At 41.9% G+C, this 23170-nt stretch overlaps 1 protein-coding gene across 4 annotated transcripts in view; it reads right to left on the bottom strand.

Moving 5' to 3' along the window:
- Positions 1 to 23170, bottom strand: part of EGFLAM (EGF like, fibronectin type III and laminin G domains) — a 201225-nt gene that overhangs the window by 67904 nt on the left and 110151 nt on the right. For all 4 annotated transcript variants that reach the window (XM_033179402.1, XM_033179399.1, XM_033179400.1 and 1 more), the window contains exon 6: positions 20168 to 20334. In XM_033179402.1, coding sequence (XP_033035293.1) covers positions 20168 to 20334 — 167 coding nt within the window. The remainder of the gene's footprint in view (positions 1 to 20167; positions 20335 to 23170) is intronic.

The following is a 23170-nucleotide window of genomic DNA, read 5'->3' as shown; positions in this document are numbered from 1 at the left end:
TAATGGGAGAAGCAACTGTGAACACAGCAGGAAAACCCAGGGCCATCTTTCCATCATGGTGTGCGAGAAATTTCAGGCTTGGAGCCTCTGTGTGTTTAGAGAATAATGAATAATAATTTACTGGCAACCTTCTGTGGCAATACTTCAGGACTGGGGGTGGGGTGGACAGTGTAAAATTCAGACAGGTGATTAAAACATTTCTAAACAGCTGAAATGGTGGCTTACATTAGGAATTCAGTGCTATGTACATGGAAGGCACTCAATATGTATTTGTTAGATGAGTGAGTAAATTAGTGAGTGAATGTTTTCTATACGAGCCAAATCTTGCAGGGTGCTCTGCACACAGCAAATGCAAAATAAATGTTAGTTGAAAGACCCCAGTTATAATCTGATATGATCTATGTATCTAGTCAGTTATTTTCACTGGGAGTTTGGTAGCAACTGTAAACTGACTGTTAATGAGAGAAAACTATTTCCCGTAGCATCAGGAGGATATGGCTTTAAAAGGAAGCTTGCGCTTTGGCGGGTTCTCTCTCTCTCTCTCTCTCTCCTTCTGTGGGATAATCTGGCTGTACATATCACATTCCTTATCATTTGCACTTTTTAAAAAGAAATTTAATGGCATGTGATTATGTTTATAGGACAACATTATGTTTAGAAAAAAGGTGGATCATTGGTGTTTACATATGAGTAGCTGGGGGTGGGAGCAGGTTGGGATGGGTTGAAGAATGAATAGGAGGTTTTTAAAAAGTGGGTACAGTGATTGAAAACACAGTAACTCTAGCTTGAAGGAAGGCAGGGAGATGGAATGGTAGGTGGCAGGTTGTGAGCACAAAGAGAGTCTTTCCTGTGAGTAGGGAACACACGTTTGTGTCCTTATGGGGATGATCTGCTAGAAAAGCAAAGACGAAAAGATAAATCATTTGGAGACACAGGGTAACTAACTGAAAATTGACATACGTTGTATGGTCTCCAATTGGCTCCCTAAAAAAGAGGGCTCAATTCACACCTTGCACTGATAAATCAGGAGCTAGAACAGGGAAAGTGAAATGGCAAAGAGAGAGCAGATGTAGCTTGTCGGTGGCTCACAATTCAGTGGGAAGGGAGACTTACACTCCTACAGCTGCACAGCAAGAGGGTTGAAGCTAAGATGTGAGCACCTGAGTCTGTGGAGCTTCTCTGTTCCTTAAAGTGGCTTCGCATTTGGGTACCAACCATGGTTCAGTTCTCCTTTAGGTATTCGGATGGGCGAGTTGTTCACACCAGAGACACTTACATTCTCTCTTCTCACTCTTTAAAGACAAAGTACTAGGAGAAAATAATCGTCCAGACAAAATCCTATATTCAGCCTGGGCAAGATGGTGAGACCCTGTCTCTCAGAAAAAAAAATTTTTTTTAATTAGCCAGGCACAGTAGCTCACACCTGTAGTCCCAGCTACTCAGTGGGGGAGCTGAGGCAGGAGGTTCCCATTAGCTCAGGAGTTTCAGGCTGTAGTGATCTATGATTGCGCCACTACCTTCCAGCCTGGGTGACAGCGAGACCCAGTCTCTAAAAAAAAAAAAAAAAAAAAAAAAAAAAAAGGCCAGGCATGGTGGCTAACACCTGTAATCCCAGCACTTTGGGAGGCCGAGGCGGGCAGATGGCCTAAGGTTGGGAGTTCAAGACCAGCCTGACCAACATGGAGAAATCCCGTCTCTACTAAAAATACAAAATTAGCTGGGCATGGTGGTGCATGCCTGTAATCCCAGCTTCTTGGAAAGCTGAGGTAGGAGAATCTCTTGAACCTGGGAGGCAGAGGTTGTGGTGAGCCGAGATCATGCCATTGCACTCCCACCTGAGCAACAAGAGCGAAACTCCACCTCAAAAAAAAAATCACAACCTATATTCAATTAAATGGTTGTTCAACGGAAAGACTAAAACAAAGACATGATCACAAAGCCCGAGACAGTTTATCACTAACAGATCTTTAAACGTTTATTCAAAAGTATATTTCAAGACAAAGAAGGAAAGAGTAAGATGCGAAGAGTTGCGGGCACAGAAAGTGGTAAATCTGTAAATAAATCTAAACAAGCACTGAGTTTAAAAAATGTGGTTACTAAACAAGGTAGAACAAAAATACTGAAAAGTAACATGTAACACAAGAAGGAACTGATTTGGACTAAAGCTGCTAAGGCCCTATTGATACAGAAGGGCTGGGCTCCTGGCTAAACCCCACCCTTAGGCCTGGAACCACAGCTCTAAGTGAAAACAGCTGACCCCGTTTTTCCACCCAAATGTTGCCTTTTTTGGCTTGCCTCGCCCCTGTCCTGTGCCCATAAGACTTCAGCTGGCAGAGCAACATGAGTGGCTGAGCAGCAAGGATACAAGCAGCTGAACAGTGAGCAGAGAAGCAACTGAGTGTTGGAGACTACAGATAGATGGATAGGCGTGGCTAACTTCAGACAGTGCGGCTTTGGAGAGGGGCCTAGCAGGAGATGGCTGGGCTTCAGGGAAAGATCACCTTCCCATCCCTTTTCCAGCCTCCCTTTCCGCTGAGACCCACCCACGGCTCAATAAAGTCTTGTGTATTCACCACCTTTCAAACAGAGTTTGTGTGACCTGATTCTTCCTGGACACCGGACAAGAACCCGGGTGCCGAGAGGGCTGGGGCTGCCACCCTGACCCTCTACTAAGCTGGTTGGCTCTTGGCTGTCTCTGGACGGCAAGGCTGAAAGAGCATTGGTGGTAACATGCTTGGACGCTGCTGCGGGGCCCGCACAGAGCCTGCTCCACCAGGGAGGCACGACCAGCCAGTGCCAGCATTCATTCCCTCTGGTTCCCGCACTCTTCCTCCTGCGAGCACTGGCCAGTGGTGGGCTGAGGGCAACTAGCCACTCCAGTTCCAGCCTACGAAGGGAGTCAAGTGAACTAACCTGTCTCATCATTATTGTTTTACTACTGTTTGAGAGGAAGATAATAGATTGTGATGAACTTTAGACTGTTTAAGTTTGAGAGTTTACAATTTGTGGATGGTAAATTAAAGAATGTATAATTTCATCCTAATATAGGGGAAGAAAGGACTAAGAAAATACAGTCAATCCTAAAGAAAACAGAAAAGGGCCAGGTGTGGTGGCTCATGCCTGTAACCCCAACTCTTTGGGAGGCTGAGGCAGAAGGATCACTTGAGACCAGGAGCTCAAGAACAGACTGGGCAACATAGTAAGATCCCATCTCTACAAAACAACATTAAAAGAAATTAGCCAGGCATGGTGGCACATACCTGTAGTCCCAGCTACTTGGGAGGCTGAGGTAAGAGGATCACTTGAGCCTGGGAGGTCAAGGTAGCAGTGAGCTATGATTGTGCCACCACATTCCAGCCTGGTGATAAAACAAGACTCTATCTCAAAAAAAAAATAAAAAATAAATAAAGAAAGAAAGAAAATAGGAAAACAGCAGAAACAAAAATCCTTCTCCAATAAAAAATGGAAAAAGCAGAGTAAATATAATAGCACAAAATAAAAAATAATACATGTCAGCCATTATAACTATAAATGCAATAAACTTGTCATTTAAAAAACAGTGCTTGTCAGATTGGATTTAATACATTTGAGCTACATGCTGTTTCCAGAAAGTATCTAAAACATAACATACAGAAACATCAAAAGTAAAAGAATGCAATATATATTCCAGGCAATAGATAAGAGAAAGCTAGTGTACCTATATAATTACTGGACAATGTAAATGTTAAGGGGGGAAAAGTATCATTAATGATAAGATGGTTATTAAATAATGATTAAAAGAATCACCAGGAATATAACATGATTCTAAACTCTATGCACCTAATCTCACGGCCTCACATACATATCAAGAAAAAAACTGAGAGAGGTGTAGGGAGATAGAATGAGAAATTGTAATGTATCCTCTTAGTAATTGATAGATCAAGCTAACAAAAAATGCATAAGGATAGATAAGATTTGAACAATATTAAAAATCTTGATCAAAAAAGCTTAAATAGACTTCTGAATATAAGAGAGTTGGGAATAAATCTAACAAAAGCTATAAAGAACTTCTGGTTCCTGCACTCTTCCTCCACGAGGAGTAGCCAGTGGTGAGCTGAGTGAAACGAGCCACTCCAGTTCCCGACCACCAAGGGGGTTGAGGGAACTAACCTGTCTCATCATTATTGTTTTATTATTGTTTGAGAGGAGGGTAATAGATTTTGATGAACTTTAGACTGTTTAAGTTTCAGAATTTTCTCCATAATGGAGAAAATTATTAAAGTACACTAAAAGACTCTGTAGAAAATCTAGATGAGATATAATGTGGTGATTAAGTCAGTGATTCTATATCACAAAGATGTCAGTTCTTCCAAAATTAGTTTATAAATACAATATAATTTTCATTTTAAAAATTCAATATATTTTCATTTTTAAAATCCCAACAGAATTTTTCATGGAATTGAAAAACTGATTCTAAAATTTCTATTGAAAAGCAAAGAATCAAGAAAAGAAAAGGCATTGTGGGCCAGGCATGGTGGCTCATGCTTGTAATCCCAGCACTTTGGGAGGCTGAGGTGGGCAGATCTAAGGTCAAGAGATGGAGACCATCCTGGACCCACAGGGTCTTTGCTTCATATCTGCTACTACTCTACTGTGCCCCCAAATACCTTTGAGCATTTGGGGGCACAACAGAGTACTTGATTTCAACTGGGGGTGATTTTGGTCCCCAAAGAATCTTATGTATTCAGAAAAAAAAGGTTATTTTCACTGAAAAACTCATTTGCGTTTTTTTTTGTTGTTGTTGTTTGTTTTTTGTTTTTTTCTTGAGACCCTGTGGGATCTGACTGCAGTAGAATGAGCCTGGGATACTGATCCCCAAACTTTCTTAACTTCTGTTGGGTTTACAACCAGGTTCCTGTGGGCCACTGTGTCACTGCACAGACTGCCTTCAGTCTAACCGCACGATTTTCACACATGTGGCTGGGACATGCAGCAGGACACAGCAGGTGATCCTGGTCAGGAAATGTTCTCCAGGCACTAAAAAAGGCAAAGACATCCCAGTACTTCTGGCTTATATAAGGAAATAGTTCAGGGAACAGATGAAGAAACTCCCCATTTGGGAGTATGGGAGCAACACTCACAGTGCTCTCAAGAGGAACCAACAGAAAATGGATGAGAACAGAGTGGTGTAACCACGCATGTAAGTGGGGTCTCTGCAACAGAGAGGAGGACAGGAAGTGCAAGGATCACTGGCTAGAGAGTTCCATACATCCAACGCTCATGGTGACTGTAAGACCTTCAGAGAGTCACATAATCTGGTGGTGTCTCAGTTCTTTATCTGAAAATTGTGGAAGTCTGGCTAGGTTCTTCAATGACTCACCAGTTTCAAAATTCTATGATTCCCATTTGGCATTCTACCTTTTTCTTTTCATGTCTGTTCTCCTTAAAGCAATATAAAATTGCCTCCTTATTCCTTCTCCTTCCTCTCCACTGAGTTCCACCATTGTAGCCACAGCAATCCTGCTTAAAATATAAGTCAGGCCATGTCATTTTGCTGCTCAAAATTTCAACATCTTGACCTTTAACTTTGAATAAGATTCAAAATCTTCACCAGGACCTATAAGGTTTGACATGCTCTGACCTCTGGCAAACTTTCTGACCTCACTTCCTATCATTCTTCTCACTCACCATGTTCCCACCATGTGGGCCTCTTACTGTGAACTTCCAGTGTCCTCTGGGCTCTCACCCCAGGACCTCTGCATTTGTCACTCCCTCCACGTAGAGGGATTCTGCTCAAATCTCTCTTTGAGAGAAGCCTTCCCTGATAGCCTATCCCAAGCAGCAGCTCCCACTATCCTCTATACCCTCTTAGCCCTTTACTTTTCCTCTTTTCACTTATCATTACCGATGATATTATTTATATAATTTAATGTGATACAGACTTATTTCACAGACTCTCCCACAGATATACCTCATGAGGGCAGAGACACTATTGATCTTGTTTACTGCTAAAACCCCAGCACCCAGAAATTACCTGGGCATAAACAGGCATCAAATACATATTTGGGAAACTGTGTGAATACGTGCTTAAACAAGTGAAATACTCAATGTAGAGTCAGAAATTAGGTTCTTCACTTTCTTGAACATCACCCAAACAGTTTTCAGGAGTGATGTTAGAAAAAAAAAAAAAAAAAGGCCTGACAAATTTGTTTGTATCACCCACTCTTCTAATTTTCATTGTTCTAATTCTTTCTGAATTTGCCAGCTCTTTATTTCATTTTATTTTGGAAAGAAATGTACTGTACCTGTTTTTTGCATCATTTGGACACAGCATTATAAATAAAATGCTATAAACGCCAAAGGTCGCTGAAGAAATATCTGTTTTTGTTTGAGGACGTTTGGTTGCAACAGAAAAAAAATCTAAAATTAGTTGCCCTCTCCCATGTTGGTTGGGACTTTGAACCATAGAAGGTGCCCTCTATCTGATGCAATCTAATGGCGCTGCTCTCAAGGTCAACCACTTCAGGTGACTCCAGACTGAGCCCTAAGGGCTCTTCTGGCTCTGTAAGTCTGGGAACTACTGCCATCTGCTGGATGACTGTTGGTACTTCCTCCTGAGCAGCTGTGCCTGGCGGGCCCCGGCACTCTCTAAGGATCCTGTGATCAACATCAGTGATGGGAGATAGGATCCACAGGGCCAAAATGGAGACATAATCACATTTTAAAATATGGTAGGTGCTTGGATTAGAGTTCAAAAGCAGCACTAATCTATGTTCTAAGACAGGCCTCTTGGCTCCTCATACCAGTGGGAATTAGAAGCCAGTATCACCAAAAAATTCCAACTGGGGCTCAGATGTAGAGATAGAGCCTTACAGCAGCTGACTTATTTTTCCTTTTGAAAAAACATTTTTATCTCAAAAGGTTTATATGAATATTATGTGTTAATAAGAGATTAGTGCAACATAGGCTATTGGTTAAATTTGTGAAATAGCAGGTAAGAGACTTGGGTTCAGAATACCATTCACTTGCTGATCAGCTGTGTATGTCAGTCTATCCAACTAGAAACTAAGGGAGAAATAATGGTGCTGGCCCACTCTGTTTCAAAAAGATACCAGAAGGGTAGATGAACTTGGACAACCAAAAGACAAGTGAGGTTACCATCAAGAGGCCCAGCTTTGTTTACACCAGTGAAGCAATCCAAATGTCCATCAATGAGGAATTAGTTCAATAAATGTGGCACACCTTTATAATGGAATATGCTGTTATTAAATTTTATGATGTATGCCTATATTCATTTGTATTTACATATGTATACAGTATTTTGTTGTACAGAAAATGTATATGTACTATGATTTCATCATTGGATTAAAAAAATTATGGAAGATAATATCTGCCAAAATTTTAATAGTGGCTATATCTAGATGCTGAGGTTAAAGATAATTTTCATTTTAATATTTTTTATGTTGCCTGAATTTTTTCACTAACAATAAGCATTATAGAGCACAATATCCTTTTCATTTAGTGATAACAAAAATACCATTTCTGTTTTGCAATTATTGCAATGGTTTCCTTACTTTCCCTATTTTTGCCCTTACCCCTCTATATTCTACTAAGAGTAATTTTGTTAAAACCTTAGTAAGGTCTTTTCATTCCCCTGATTAAGCACCCCAAACCCTCCCAGTCTTATCCCTCTCTGAGAAAAAGCCAAATCAAATGGGTTCCAATGGGCTCCAGGTCCCTAACCAGCATCCACCAACTGTGCCCTCCCTCTCTAACCTCATCTCCTTTGACTTTTCTCCCCCAGAACTCCCTTCTCCAGTTACACTGACCTTCTTGTTCTTCTCTGAACACGCTTGAGGAATCGAATCTTTAGACAAAAGGAATCTCACTAATTTTAGGAATCAAGTGGCAGATTCTGGACCAGAACCCAGTTTGGTGATTACCTTTTCATACTTGATTCCTAAAATTCCTCTGTCCTTCTACACCCTGCCCTGTGCCCTGGGAAGCTGACCTGCCTGGCAGGACTTGAGTCCTGCCCATTAGGAAGCACCAGCAAGAAAGAAGACAGAGGAAAAATAGTCACAGTGTTTCCCTAACTTCTACCCTGTGAGGTTGTCATGGGACACATGTCTGAAGGTCACAGCTCTTGCAGGATGGCCCTCCTTGTCCATCTGGATACTGGTCCCAATTAGCACATGACCAAGCTTTTGCAAACAGTCCCCTCATTAAACTTGCTTCAAATCATCCAAGCACTTTCGCCTCTATTTCGTGCCAGGAGCCTGATGAGATCCCTAGAAAAGTCATCTTTTCTCCCACAGTTGCTTCTCATTTATATTTGTCCATACGTGTTTCATATTTGGTTGCATTATCAGACGAGATCCATGAAACTCAATCAGCATGCACCGCGTCCCTCCTGTGTCTGTCACTGTGCTAAGCTGATTTCATAGACCTCCTCTCTTTGTGCTGAACAACAATTGTGGCCCTACTCTTTCATCAAAGAGCTGAAACGATTCCAGAAGTTAGATGCTAAGAAATGATTCCAATGAAGAACTATATAAAAGCAAGAAATGCTCCAAAGGAAAGAAGAGAAAAGATTAGCCATGACACTATGAGTGTGAAGGAAAGAGAACAAAATGGATAATAAAGTAAATGAAAGGAAACAAAGCGAAAATAGGCAGGATATTTGTACATGGATATGAGTGTGGATATCACCTCAATATATTAATGTTTAAAAATCAATTGAGTGGAATACACTGTACATAGTTGCACATTCTGTGGCCATGAAATATCAGCCGACTGACCAGATACTCCAGTTGAAATCAGAGCACCATGAGTTCCTTTCCTTTGAAAACTTACAACTCCTTATCATTCGCTTTACTCTCTCTTCTCTACCTAGCCAGAGGGGGTAAAATATCAGTGTCCTGATTATAAGTAAATGTATGATAATATAAGATGCACAAAGGCCTCAGAAGAGCAATTAATAGGTATTTAAACAGCAAAGTGAATCATTCCCTGTAGAGCCAATAAAGTTGTGCAAATGAACATTGCTCAGATTTACATGCATGGAGGCATCAGCAAATCAATAGAGCGATTGCCATGGAGGACACCCTGAATGTAAAATCACATCTGAAGTTATATTCATGCTCAAATGCAAACTGAAAGTGCAGATTTGTCTAGGCTATGAGTGAAATAAATTATGTATCACTCCTCCTGTTCCCTTTTTCATCTCACGTTCTAAAGATTTACAAAGCCATGAAGCTCCCTGAGGGACTGGCCTATCCCATGCTGCTGTAGTAAGCCTAGCAAAGGAACCTCCCCCTCAGTTTGCTTTTTCTCTTTCTCCAATGTCACCAGCACAAACCTGTTCCAAAGCAGTTGGATTGCAGGCTCTCCAGGTCTCTTCTTTAAGAACATTTACGTGAAAATTAAATCACAGAGAGCCCTATCAAGGGAACAAGTTCATTAGTATGCGCTAATTGATTCCTTAAAAGCTTGACAAAATTGCTATCTAAAAGGGGATTTACCAAATTTCCTGAACAATTTCCTGAAAATTTAGGGAAAGGCCAGGCGCGGTGGCTCAAGCCTGTAATCTCAGCACTTTGGGAGGCCGAGGCAGGCGGATCGCGAGGTCAGGAGATCGAGACCATCCTGGCTAACATGGTGAAACCCCGTCTCTACTAAAAAAATACAAAAAACTAGCCGGGCGAGGTGGCGGGCGCCTGTAGTCCCAGCTACTCCGGAGGCTGAGGCAGGAGAATGGCGTAAACCCGGGAGGCGGAGCTTGCAGTGAGCTGAGATCTGGCCATTGCACTCCAGCCTGGGTGGCAGAGCGAGACTCCGTCTCAAAAAAAAAAAAAGAAAATTTGGGGAAAAATACCCCAACAGTATAGTACAGAGGTCAGTAAACTATGGCTCACGGGCCAAATCCAGCCTGCTTTCTGTTTCTGTAACAGCAGTTTTTACATTTTCAGAGGTTGGGGAAAAAGTTTAAGAATCATAATTTCTTGTGACACATAAAACTTAAATTCAAATCTCACTGTGCATAAATTAAGTTTTATTGGAATACAGCTATGCATAATTATTTATTGTATGACTGCTTTCCTGCTATGACAGCAAAGTTGGCCTAAAAATCCTAAAATATTTACTATCTTGCCCTTTATAGAAAAATTTGCTGACCGTTGTCTAAGTAAATGGTTATTTTTGGGAAGACTAAAAACAAACAAAGCTAGCAGCACGATACTGTAACTCTAGACTTTTTTTTCTTTTTTTCTTTTTGCCTGAGTCTAGAATGTGCTTAAGTAGTAAGCGACATGAAATTTTATTGTTGTCAGAGCTCGCGACTTGCAGTTTTAATTCTCTGACATCTGATCAATACAGTCTTTTAAAACTAAGCAACCAACTGAAGGAGTTGAGGAAGTGTCCCCCCAACACAAGCCGCTTTACTGTGCTGATTGCCTCACACTGAGGGCACCTGGGGAGCAGCAGATTCAGGGAGGGGCTTTCTTTTATCTGCCTGAAGACTGATCCCCCAAAAGGAATGCAATTGCCAAGGGATCCCCTCCCCGGAATCTCATTACCGGGGAAGATTAACTCCTATCTCTGGAGGGAAGACTGGGGGTTAACACCACACCCAGACAGATTGTCATGGGCTATCTGTCACCTATTCTTCGGAGGACCCATTCATCATTTACTCTCTCTTGTGTTTTCTAGTCCTTCCTCCCCTGTCTACAAGCTTCTAGATCCCACTGAGTTTGGGGGTATTCACTTTTTTTTCCTTGGATGCCCCTGTGCATATAAGAAATGTGTATACCTTTTCTCCTCTTACTCTACCTGCTGTCCGTTTATTTCATATACTCAGTTATTAAACTCTCTGTGGGTAGAGGGAAAGTCTTCCCTCCCCGACACAATCAAGCCCCATCCTAATGATTCTGTTGGACCTAACTCATAGGGCTTCCTCCATTCTGCCACTTCCCAGTGAGGAAAGTTTTTGTTCTTGTACTTCTGTTTCTGAATTCTGGCATTCTGATGTCTTCCCGTTCCAAGAACAGAGCTCAGGGCCTGGAGTCTAAAGAAAAAGCTACAGAACCCCCAGCGGCTGCCCCTGTCAGTTACACCATCCTTCAGTAACTATGCCTGGAGGGAACATCTATTAACATCTCCTTCATCCTAAAGAGTGGTCAGATGCCTTAACCTCTGTTCTACTTGTGTTTTCTTAAAATCACCCTGAGAAGTAGAAAATATCACCTATCGCAGGCATTACTGTACCCATTTTAGAGATGAGTAAGCTTAGGCCCAGAGATACTAAGTGGCTTTTCTGAGGAGGTCCCGCAGCAAGGTGGTAAGAGGACAGTTTTCCTGGACCTCAGACCCAGATTTGCTGGCCAGATTCTGCCCCTTGCAAAGGTACAGATGTTTGGGGGCAGTGAAGAGCGTATAGGTTGGCAAAAACTTTTCATAGGTATAGATTGAAAGAGACTGCAGCTGTATGGAAGCTGCCAGAGAGTGCTGATAAGTCATGGGGACTTTGGAGCACTTGCTGATTGCTTCCTAGCCATCCCCAGAACATGCCACTACCTTCTGTCTCCACTTGCTTCCCCTCTGCTCACTGCTGAAGCCAATTCAGGGGCATTGCCGCCAAAGAGGAGGCCTCGCTTGCGAACAGCGGTAAGGGAGATCTATTCTGTGGCTCTACGACAACATGTACCCAGGGACCCTAGCATGCTGTAGCTGGTCTCCAGGCAGACAGGCAATGAAAAACAGGGGCCCAAATCTCAGAGCAAAAACTAGGCAAAAGCCAGACTCACACATGGACACGTATGGGACGAGTTTACACAACCAACAACAGCTGTACTAAGCAAGCAGGAAGGTGTAGAGAAGAAAAGAGGGGTGAGATGGGAGGGTGCTAGGGAACAGCATGTAATCAGATTTACTGTAGAAATCTGATTTGGGCTGGGTGCGGTGGCTTACGCCTGTAATCCCAGCACTTTGGGAGGCTGAGGCGGGCAGATCACCTGAGGTCGGGAGTTCGAGACCAGCCTGACCAATATGGAGAAACCCTGTCTTTACTAAAAATACAAAATTGGCCGGGCGTGGTGGCACATGCCTATAATCCCAGCTACTAGGGAGGCTGAGGCAGGAGAATCGCTTGAACCTGGGAGGCGGAGGTTGCGGCGAGCCGAGATCGTGCTCCCACCTGGGCAACAAGAGTGAAACTCCGTCTCAAAAAAAAAAAAAGAAATCTGATGTGAGCCAGAGGGAGTCTGTCTCAGCTCAGTGGAAGAGTATGTTTCTGAAACTGTAGAAGAAAACAGATTATAGGGAGAACAGTATGGCAAAAACCAAACGAAAACAAAACATCTCTCACACTTCCCTATGTAATCTCTGAGGATCTGAGACCATAATTAGCCTTATTAAGAGAAGAAGGGAAAAATAGTCTAGAAATGTTAATGCATATTATAATGATCAAGTAAGAACACGGGTAGAATGAGGGCTTGGTTTGAAAGAGGGTTAGAAAATGTCTCTCCCTTCATCAACCTCTTATCAGCAAACTGTACTCTTTTTAGCACTAGAATCTCACCTTTACAGCCTTGAATTTAAATTCACTGGGCTTGCTCTCTTCCTTCCTTCTTTCCTTCCTCCCTCTTTTACTCTATTTGCTTACCTTTTCCTTATTTATGCCACATTGCAATTCTGGGAGTTCACTTTTGCCTACGAACCTTGCCAGCAGGAAATTCACTTTTGGCCTTTGTGGGTTTCCAGAACAACTGTTTCCTTTCATCTTGTCTTTGAATTTCCCATACAGTAGCAGTAGGGAGTTATCCAATCACCAAAGTAATCACAGACTCTTAGCTAGTTAAGTCACTCATTTAGGTACTCAATAAATACTTACTGAGTGCAGACCTTGTCTAGGGTGTTGAGAACACAACATTGATGGCTAGGAGTGGTGGTGCCTATAATCCCAGCACTTTGGGAGGCGGAGGCGGGAGGATCACCTGAGGTCAGGAGTTCCAGACCACCCTGGCCAACATGGTGAAACACCGTCTCTACTAAAAATAAAAATAAAAAAATTAGCTGGGTATGGTGGCAGGCACTTGTAATCCCAGTTACTCAAGAGGCTGAGGCAGGAGAAGCGCTTGAACCTGGGGGGCGGAGGTTACAGTGAGCTGAGATCGCACCACTGCAGACTGGGTGACAGAGCGAGACTCTGTCTCAAAAAAAAAAAAAAAAAAAAAAGAACACAACGTTGAGCAAGTTATTCCAGCTCCAATATAGACCTTATCCTAGAGAGGAGATACAGACAATACGATGCAAAAAATAGATTCAGGCAGTGAAAGTGCTATGGAGAAAATAAACCAGGGTATTAGGCTGAGACCACAGAAGCCTGGGGTCGGGCACAGTGGCTCAGGACTGTAATCCCAGAACTTTGGGAGCCAAGGCAAGTGGATCGCTTGAGCCCAGGAGTTTGAGACCAGCCTGGGTAACATGGTGAAACCTTGTCTCTACAAAAAATACAAAAATTAGCCAAGCATGGTGGTGTGTGCCTACAGTCCCAGCTACTCAGGAGGCTGAAGTGGGAGGGTCACTTGAGCCTGGGAGGTGGAAGTTGTAGTGAACTAACATTACAGCACTGCACTCCAAGACCCTGTCTCAAGAAAACCAGAAGCTTATCTGAGAAAGTGACATTTGAGCTAGGATCTGAAAGGAGAAAGGGAGGAGGCTGGCAGCATGATCATAGGAAGATCTGAGGGAAGAGAGTTCCAAGCCCAGGAAACAGCAGGTGCCAAAGTCCCGAAGCAGAAAAGTGCAAAACAGCCTTTGCTGGGAACAGAAACAATAATATATACTAGGAACTCATCTAAGGACACCAACTCACTTCAGTGAAGAATGTATTTGCTCTTTCTCTGTCTATACCATGAGGATAGTACCCTAGAAATTAAGTGGTTTTGGTGGTTAAGACCAAGTTCTATTCCTAGGAGAAGTTATATAATCCTAGAGTTGATCATACAGGTAACTTATTTTTAATTAAATTCCCATTTTTGGAAAAAAGAAGAAAGGCACGTGACTTTTTTACTTCTGCCATTTCTATTATTTACCATTCATGTCCTTTTTACTGGCTTTCATTCTACTCGATGGAAGAATGTACTCAACAAGCTTCAAGCTTGGTAATTGGTGGCCAGTGAATGCAGTGAATACATTTTTTACAAAGCCCCCAGTTCTGCACACCAACTGCCTGATTTACCAGATCAAAAGGAAACTATAATGATGCTGGTGTTTCTTTCTTGCAGGGAAAAAAAAATACAGCAGGATGGGGGTAAGGAATGAGAGATCATGATTTGGGTCTTCTTTGTATTTCCTCTTGGAAACAAAACAGGTGCTGATTTGTGTGGAATGCCTCCTGGGAGAAGATGGATGTACATGTAGATGCATCAGTATTATTCAAGGTCACCAAAATGATCCTAGCTCTCATTAGAGGACCTAGACATCAAAGTTTTTTTTTTCTTCCTGTTCTACTTATAATGTTGTGAAGCTGGAATTAGATGTTGTCACTGCACAAACTTCTCAACATTGCCATCATCCTCCTTTCTCACTTCAGCTAAGTGCCAGTTAATGATAATACTGGGCCCTGGCTTTCATTAATTACCAGCACAAGAGCAACTAAGATCTTCCAATTGCCCCATTAAGCAATTAAGTTGCTAATAGTGTCTGGCATTAATAGGCCCAGAGGGAAGTAAAAGCTTCCCCAGTTAGTAGGGCTGAAGGGTTATCTTTTCTTATAAAAGAGTTTAGCCCTAAGATAAACAGGCCACAGAGGACCCCAGGGAGTGGCCTGTGTCCTGGGTGGGATCTCAAGGTTCCCACTGGGCACTTAGCCTCAAGGGTCTCCTTGAACATTGTGTTGTGAAGGTGGCTGTTCAAGGAGAAAAGTGGGCATCAAATCAAGTCAATATTCATGGAGACAGAGGAGTGAGAGGAATGAGAATGGGGTAAGCCCAACATGTAGAAATACTGATCTCACAAATGGAGAGTGGTGTTCAAAGCATTTCTCTGTCTTGGTTTGGGACTAACTAATCTAAGGGGCTGCCAGCTGTAAAATACTAGGGCTATACTAATATATATGGGTTGACTTTCAATCAACATATATGTTTTACTCATATTTCTGTATGTGCAATTTACCTTATGAGTTTTTAAACCAAAAGCAAATGTAACAAGAACAAAAATAGACAAATGAGACTTAAACTAAAAAGTTTCTGCACAGCCAAAAAAAAAAAAAAAATCAACAGAGTAAACAGACAACCTACCAAATGGGAGAAATCTTTTCAAATCATGCCTCTGAAAAAGAACTAATATCCAGAATCTATGAGGAAGTCAGCTCAAACAAGAAATAACCCCATTAAAAAGTTGGCAAAGGACACTGAAACCCCCTTTGCAAAAATTATAACAGAGGAAATTATGACAGTGAAATAGATCAGACTTAACTGACTCCATCTTGCTTTTAACCTTTAAGCGGTCTTTATTCATTCCTGGGTGTAGGCTGAACTAACCTTGGGAAGGAATTCAGTTTATGATTCGACTCTGAAACAAAATTGATAACAGCCCTTTCCCAAAAAGATCCCCTTCTTGACTGGGGATCGGTCAGCCTTTGTAGAACTAACAAACTAGCTATAAGATTAGAAATTACAGTTTAGGAATCATGCAGCCTCTGGCTCTAAGAGTTTGAGCCTCCCCAAATCGCTCCTGGGGATAACATCACTATTATAAAATCTAAAATCAGTGCTTGAGATATTTTGCAGACCTTGTACTGGATGGATCGGCTAACACCACCCTGTCTGGCAATCTGGCTCAACCAGTTCTGTGATCCCACCCAGGAAGAGAAGACAACATGACAACCTCACTTCAGTCCCCTAGGATTCCATCTCCAACCTAAGCAATCAGCACTCCACATTTCCTGAGCCCCTACCCACTAAATTATCTTTAAAAATTCCGATCCCCTCTCAGCTACTTGGGTGGCTGAGGCAGGAGAATGGCATAAACCCGGGAGGCGGAGCTTGCACTGAGCTGAGATCCGGCCACTGCACTCCAGCCCGGGGGACAGAGCGAGACTCCGTCTCAAAAAAAAAAAAAAAAAAAAAAAAAAATTCCGATCCCCGAATGCTCAAGGAGACTGACTGAGTAGTAATAAAAGTCTGGTCTCCTGCACAGCTGGCTTTGTGTGAAAGACTCTTTCTCTATTGCAATTCCCCTGTCTTGAAAAATAGGCTCTGTTTAGGCAGCCGGAAAGGTGAACCGTTGGGTGGCTACAACACGAACAGATATTTCTCAAAAAATGATATACAAGTGGCCAAAAACTCATGAAAAAATGGTCAGTATCACTAATCATCAGAGAAATGCAAATTAAAGCCACAGTGAGATATCTTACATCAGTCAGAATGACTAGTCAAAAAAACACTACTCTGAATATCCTCACTCCTCCCCTTCCCCACCATCTACATGAACGTTTACTTGACTTGATGGCAACTTTGCTACCAGATGTTGGCATGAATGTGGAGAAAAGCGTAGGCTTATACACTGTTTGTGGGAATGCAAATGAGTACAATCTCTATGGAAAACAGTATGGAGATTTCTCAAAGAACTAAAAATATAACTATCATTGAGCCAGCAATCCCACTACTGGGCATCCACCCAAAAGAAAAGAAATCATTGTATGAAAAAGACTCCTGCACTTACATATTTATGAAGCACTATTCACAATAGCAAAGTCATGGAATCAACCTAAGTATCTATCAAAATTTGATTGGATAAAGAAAATGTGGTATACATACACCATGGAATATTATGGAGCCATAACAAAGAACAAATTCACGTCCTTTAAGCAACATGAATGAAACTGGAGGTCATTATCCTAAGTGAAATAACTCACAAACAGAAAATCAAACACTGCATGCTCTCACTTACAAGTGGGAACTAAACAATTGGTACACGGGGACATAAAGATGGAAATGACAGACACTGAGGACTCCAAAAGGCAGTGGGGAGGTTGGGAGGAGGTGGGGGTTGAAAAATTACTACTTAGGCTCAATGGTCACTATTTGCATGATGGGTACACTTGAAGCTCAAACCTCACCATTGTGCAATATATCCATGTAACAAACCTGCACATGTACCCTGTGAATCTAAAAATTAAAAACAAAAACAAAAGCAAGTTTTAGAGGTTTTATTCTGTGTTGTCAGAGTCTCCTTAGTCCATATATTCCACATGGACTATTCTCTGTTTTTATTAATTGTTGACGTTAACCATTCTCACATTACTTTGCATTAGAAGAATAATCCTCTCTATATGCATCTCACTCAGGGAAGCAGCTTCACAGTCAGCCAAACCCAAGTTCAAATCCTGCCTTTACAATGATCCATCTTGCCAAAATACATTACCTTTCAAAAACTCAATTTTTTTAATCCGTAAAAAGGGGACACTATTCCCCCAGCACAGTGTTTCTGTGAGGATTAAATGAGTTTTGTAGGTCAATGGCGCAGCACAATGCCTGGCTCATAGTACACCTTCCCAGTGGTAGCTCTGATATTATTATTTTGTATTATTTGAAATTTATTAATTTGAAGTAATTTGTTAATTTGTTAAATTGTTATTAATTTATTAAAATTTGATAATTTTAATTTAATTCAGATAGTGCTATTTGATAATTAGGTAATTTTATGTATGGGAAAAGCATGTTTTGGAAGCAAAATAATAGTCTAAACCAATACCAAAATAAAAAATGTAAATGTATCCCAGAATAAAGGGTTTTCCAAAATGTCAGAAATGACCAGAGAGAAAAACCACAATTGAAATACTAATTATAGCACACGCTTTTGTATTCATGAAACAGGGCATCTAATAAATTTTGTTACTCTGATCTGAGTAACTGTGTATACCTAGAAGCAGTAAAATTATGTCTGTTTAAGAAAGTTTCATAACTGAGAATTTTCACTGACTTAGCATTGTTTTGTCCACCTTCCCCACCCACAATTACTTTGAAATTTTAAAATTTTACTTCACATAACAGGCCAATTATAATAAAATCTTACAGATCTGTAAAACACTTTCACATAACTTATCCACTTAATCCAGAAAAGCAGAATCCAGCAATGGGGAAATTAGAATCAGAAACTCTAAGACCAGATCAGTGTTTCCATTAAAAAAGAAGCAGTATGAGGCCGGGCACCACGGCTCACGCCCGTAATCCCAGCACTTTGGGAGGCCAAGGAGGGTGGATCACAAGGTCAGGAGTTCGAGACCATCCGGGCCAAAGAGACCAGCCTGGCCAACATGGTGAAATTCCGTCTCTACTAAAAATACAAAAATTAGCCAGGCATCGTGGTGGGCGCCTGTAATACCAGCTACTCGGGAGGCCGAGGCAAGAGAATTGCTTGAATCCGGGAGGCCAAGGTTGCATTGAGCTGAGATCACACCATTGCACTCCAGCCTGGGCGACAGAGCGAGATTCCGACTCAAGAAAAAAAAAAAGAAGAAGAAGCAGGAGCGGTATGAGAGGTGCCCCAACCCACCCATTCTTCCCTGACTGCAGTCTCTATGCGCACATCTAAATCAGCATGTGCTTGTTGTATCTCATCTTTATTCTACGTTCTTGACTCTATGGAGAAGGGGAAGCTAAAGGATAGACTGAAGGAGGTGAGCCTTGAGCAGCTCACAAAATGGGAGCAGGCGTTCCATGGAGAGGGCAGGTGGAGACACAGCATCAAATGGCTGCTCACTTTGTAGTGCAAAAAGATGAACTCAGTGTTTCAAAGTACTGTCAGACCCTAGCTCCTGTTATTCCACAAAGTTCAGCCAAAGAGTAATCAAACAAGGCCTTCCTTTAAATAGAATCGTTAACATTTCTTGGCATGTGGCTTGAAAGTTTAAGCTTCTAAATCCTAAAGAAGAAGAGTGAAAACATTTTTTTGTCTGGATGGTCAATAGTACTTATCGGGTGCACGAGCATGTGCATATGTGTGTACATGTGCGTGTGTGTGTATGTGTATGTGCGCATGTGTGTGTTTTGGAGTATAGCCTCCCTATATAACCCAACAATTTAACTTGACAAAAGGCGACCAGACATTCAAGGTTAGGGTAGGGGTTGTTTTCAAAGGAGCCAAAATTCCTCAGATTTGGGGAACCTCCTGAATCTCTACCCCTGAACACAGCAGTGACCCTGGATGTCAGCTGTGTGGGTGCTTTGTGAGGACAGGAGTTTATTCAGCTCCGCTAACCAATAAAAACAGGGCTTCATGTTGGCGGGTTAAGCCAGCTACCAGGGCTGGCTCCTTTCTGACAGCACCTTTTCAGGGTAAAGAGGACCCAGAAGAACACCGGGCCCTACCGGAGGAATGTATTGGCAACACTGAAAAGATCAGAGTCTTCAAACAAAAAAGGGCCAACATTTCCGTTCTCAGCTCTCCCTGCTACACACGGTTCTAGGTTTATGGAAATATACCCTCCACTCCCCAGATATAAAAAACCTCTAAACTGGGCTGGGCTTGCCAAAGTGGTCTAAGCCCTTGCCAATCCAAGAATGGTTCTTGGCATCGTGTGGGAGTTTGTTAAAACCCAGACCAAAATCAGAATCTGACTTTAACAAAACCCCCAGGTGATTTGATGAACACCGGCCCAAGCATCCCCTAGGCACTATGAGAACTTACACCATTGGCTACAGCCCCAGCTCCATGTCAGCGCTCAACTTCTTTGATACTCCTCGACCATCATTCAGAGGAGTTAATGTTGTTTGAACATCCTTTATTTTCAGGCGAACACAAACCCTGAAGCCTCCAGGGGCCTTAGTGTTTTCTCCTATGGTTCTAAGATTAACTCATTTTCTCAAAATATGAAAAGGAGGGGGAAGGCTGCAAATCATTTTGCTATGTGGTCTGTTGTGTGACTGTGAAAGAAAACTGACCTCAAACTTCCCAAGGATGCAACAAAAATAAATCCTCTGCTGACCTCCAGGACATAGAAATAGCCTGTGTCCCTCTTGACAGCCTCTAACTTCCAAAGGGCTGGGAAAACCGCAGGAGGAAAGCCTGGGGTTAGTCCTTTTCCAGGCTGTCCTTCTGTACAGCATCCAGGTCAAGCCAGTCTTCATGAGGCACACCCAGACAGGCAGCTCCCTTGGTCCCTCAGAAGGGCCCTGGTACTCACAGAGGGTCCGGATGATGTTGCTGGGCCAGCTGCGGGGGCTGGGGCCATGGGAATTCATTGCCCTCACGGCAAACTGGTAGTTGGTATCTGGATCGAGGCCCTTGATTACCATGGAGTCCATCTGGATCCGCTCCTGGATTAAGGTCCACCTCTTGTCGAAATCTGGCCTTTATTGATTAGAGAAAAAGAAGAAGCAGTTGTTCAGAAATACCAGAGGGAAGGGAAGCTAGCTGGCTGTGTAAACTAACAGCATTTGAACTCTGGAAGCAATACTCGTAAAAGTAAGTTAACATTTCCTATCTGAAATTAATCCTGATTTGAAATCACAAGTCATCATTTGCAAGTCCCTGCCGATAAAAATAAGGAGATTATTTTTAGGGTCAGTTGTAAACACTGCTTAAAGACCATCCGCTTTTCCTTGTAAGGCCCTCGCTGTGATGAAAAGATCTTCACATAGGAATTCACTTTCAAGGACTCTGCTTTCCAGATGTTCACAAACAATCCTCCCTTTGGCAGTCCCCATCCCCAGAGGTCAGAAGAACACAGATTCCATCTATTCACAATCTGTTCACAAAATAAATATAAGTTTTATAGGGTGACTAATTGCATGAATTGTCATGGGAAAACCCAAGAAGAATCTGTTCACGGACACTCTTAGTCTTAAATAATTATACAGCTAGGCCAATGTGCTGAATTTTTACATGTCCTTTGGAGGACCCTTCAGAGAAGGCAGACCTTTGCTTAGAGCTCCCGTCTGGGAAGTAATAAACAGAAGGCGGGAGGATGAGCTCTGGAGTTCAAATCCTGACTCTCCTACTTACTAGCTGCTACTTAATTCCTTTAAGACTCAGTTTTCCCATCTGTAAAATGAGAATAATAAAAGGACCTACCTAAGAGGACAGTCATAAAAATTAAATAAGATATATATCTCCAGCCTAGTACCTGGCATCAAATTGTAAACACTCAGCAGGCAGCAGCCATTATTCAAGGGCTTATTCACAAAATGAGTAACTTATAGCTGCCTGCTTACCCTATACCTGCATGATCCAATACGGTACTACTACCCCATGTGGTAGTCAGTCAGCACTTGAAATGTGTCTGATTTGAGATGTGCTATAGTGTAAAATGTACACTGGATTTTAAAGAAAAATAAAAAAGAATGTGAAATATCTCAGTAATTTTTATATGGGTTATATGTTCAAATGAGTATATTTTGGATACAGTGGGTTAAAATATATTACTGAAATTAATTTCATTTCTTTCTTATTGCCCTTTAAGTGCCACTCTTAGAAAATATAAACTTTCACATAGGCTTGCATTGTATTTCTACTGGATAGCTCTGCTCTATGTGGACATCCTAGCTGAAGGGGAGAAATAAAAAGAACATTCCAGGTAATAAGAACTACAAGATAAAAGTTGGAAATAATTGTGCACGGCCTGAGGACAGTGTGAATGGTCTAAGGGGAGTACAGGCTTTGTGCTAATAACATCAAGGGCTTTCCATCTACCAAGCACCCTTCTAACTCATTTACTGTTCAAAAATGCCCTATGCAGTAGGTACTAATATTAAACACTCCCACCTTTTTTTTTGACAGCTAAGGGAACTAAGGCACTGAATGGGTAAGTAACTTGCCCAAGGTCACATAGCTGATAAATGGTGAGGCCAACTTGGATTGGTAAGATGAGGTTAGATTTAGAAGACCCTTAATACTGGATGAAAAACTGGAGTGATGGCGGGTGAGAGGCAATTCCCCATCCCTTTGCTTGCTCCCTGGCCGCCTCTCAGGTGTACTGTTGTTAAACACCTCTGCCCACAGCTATTTAAAGGAAGGCAGGAAACAAAAAAGTTCTGTTTGTCTTTGATGACCAACTTACCAGGCAAGGAAATAGAGACTCATTTTGCTAAAAGAAGATGTCGGGGTGAACAGCTGATTTCCTTAATATGAACTCTCCCAGTTTTTCATTAGCAGGAACGATTGAAAGCCCGATGGAGTCCTTACGCCCAGTAAATGATGCTTCCTCAAGCTTACTGAGCTGGGAGTAGTGTGTTAATGTGTTTGGAAAAGCCGAGTTCACAGGGTATGCCCATGGAGGAAGCAGGGCTGGCTTCTCTTTCCTGATATTCTTTCCCCAAAGATGGAATTCTCATGTAAACTAACTTTATCATCAAAGAGAAAACCTCAGTGAGTAGAAGGAAACACATTTACAAACTCCAATTAGAACAAAATCACTTCGCAGAGGAAAACCACAGGGGATATCTAAAAGTAAAGTCAGAAAAGATGTGATCTTTAGATAAAACTCTCCTGTTATCCTTTGCTAAGCTTCCCTTGTGATATTTATAGAGGAAATAACCCATATCTATTCTCACAGTCTGCTGTTATTTACCCAGGACTACCTGCAAATACCTGCAACAATCTTTATGTAAAAACTACAGCAAAACAAAAAGGAGATGATTTTGTACATGTCCATTTAATGCAGAAAAGAAAAACTCTAATTTCCAGCAAATAAGAGATTGAAATTGTTAGCATTTATTTTTATTCTATAGAGTGAGAGAGATGAGCTTATGCAGATTGAATGCCAGTTCCAAACCTTTAACATTTTGCCTCTGATTTTGTCATGAGTTTTTTATTTGAATGTTTTTAGAGTCTCTTGAGGTACAAAAGTACAAAGGTGAGGCTGAGAAAGAGACGACCAGGCAAAAGTATTGTCTTAAATCATCTCCCAAAACAGCTTTATCTTTTTTTTGACTGAAAAAAATCACTTTATCCTAACTACAAAGTTGTTGGTCAGATCACTATAGCAACACTATCTTGGCAATGTATTCAACAATGAAAAGGCCTGAGGGTGAGAAGTTGACTGAGAATGGGCTGCCACCCCCGAGGAACAGGTGGACACCTGGCCAACTGGTGGGGTGGCTTAAGCCTGTAATCCCAGCACTTTGGAAGGCTGAAGTGGGAGGATAGCTTGAGCCCAGGGGTTCAAGACCAGCCTGGGCTATGTCTT

This window comes from Trachypithecus francoisi, unplaced genomic scaffold (assembly GCF_009764315.1).
Source record: "Trachypithecus francoisi isolate TF-2019V2 unplaced genomic scaffold, Tfra_2.0 Lachesis_group2, whole genome shotgun sequence".
In the NCBI taxonomy this organism is placed as follows: domain Eukaryota; kingdom Metazoa; phylum Chordata; class Mammalia; order Primates; family Cercopithecidae; genus Trachypithecus; species Trachypithecus francoisi.
Note: the sequence above shows the minus strand (reverse complement) of the source record. Positions and strands in the feature narration are given on the sequence as shown.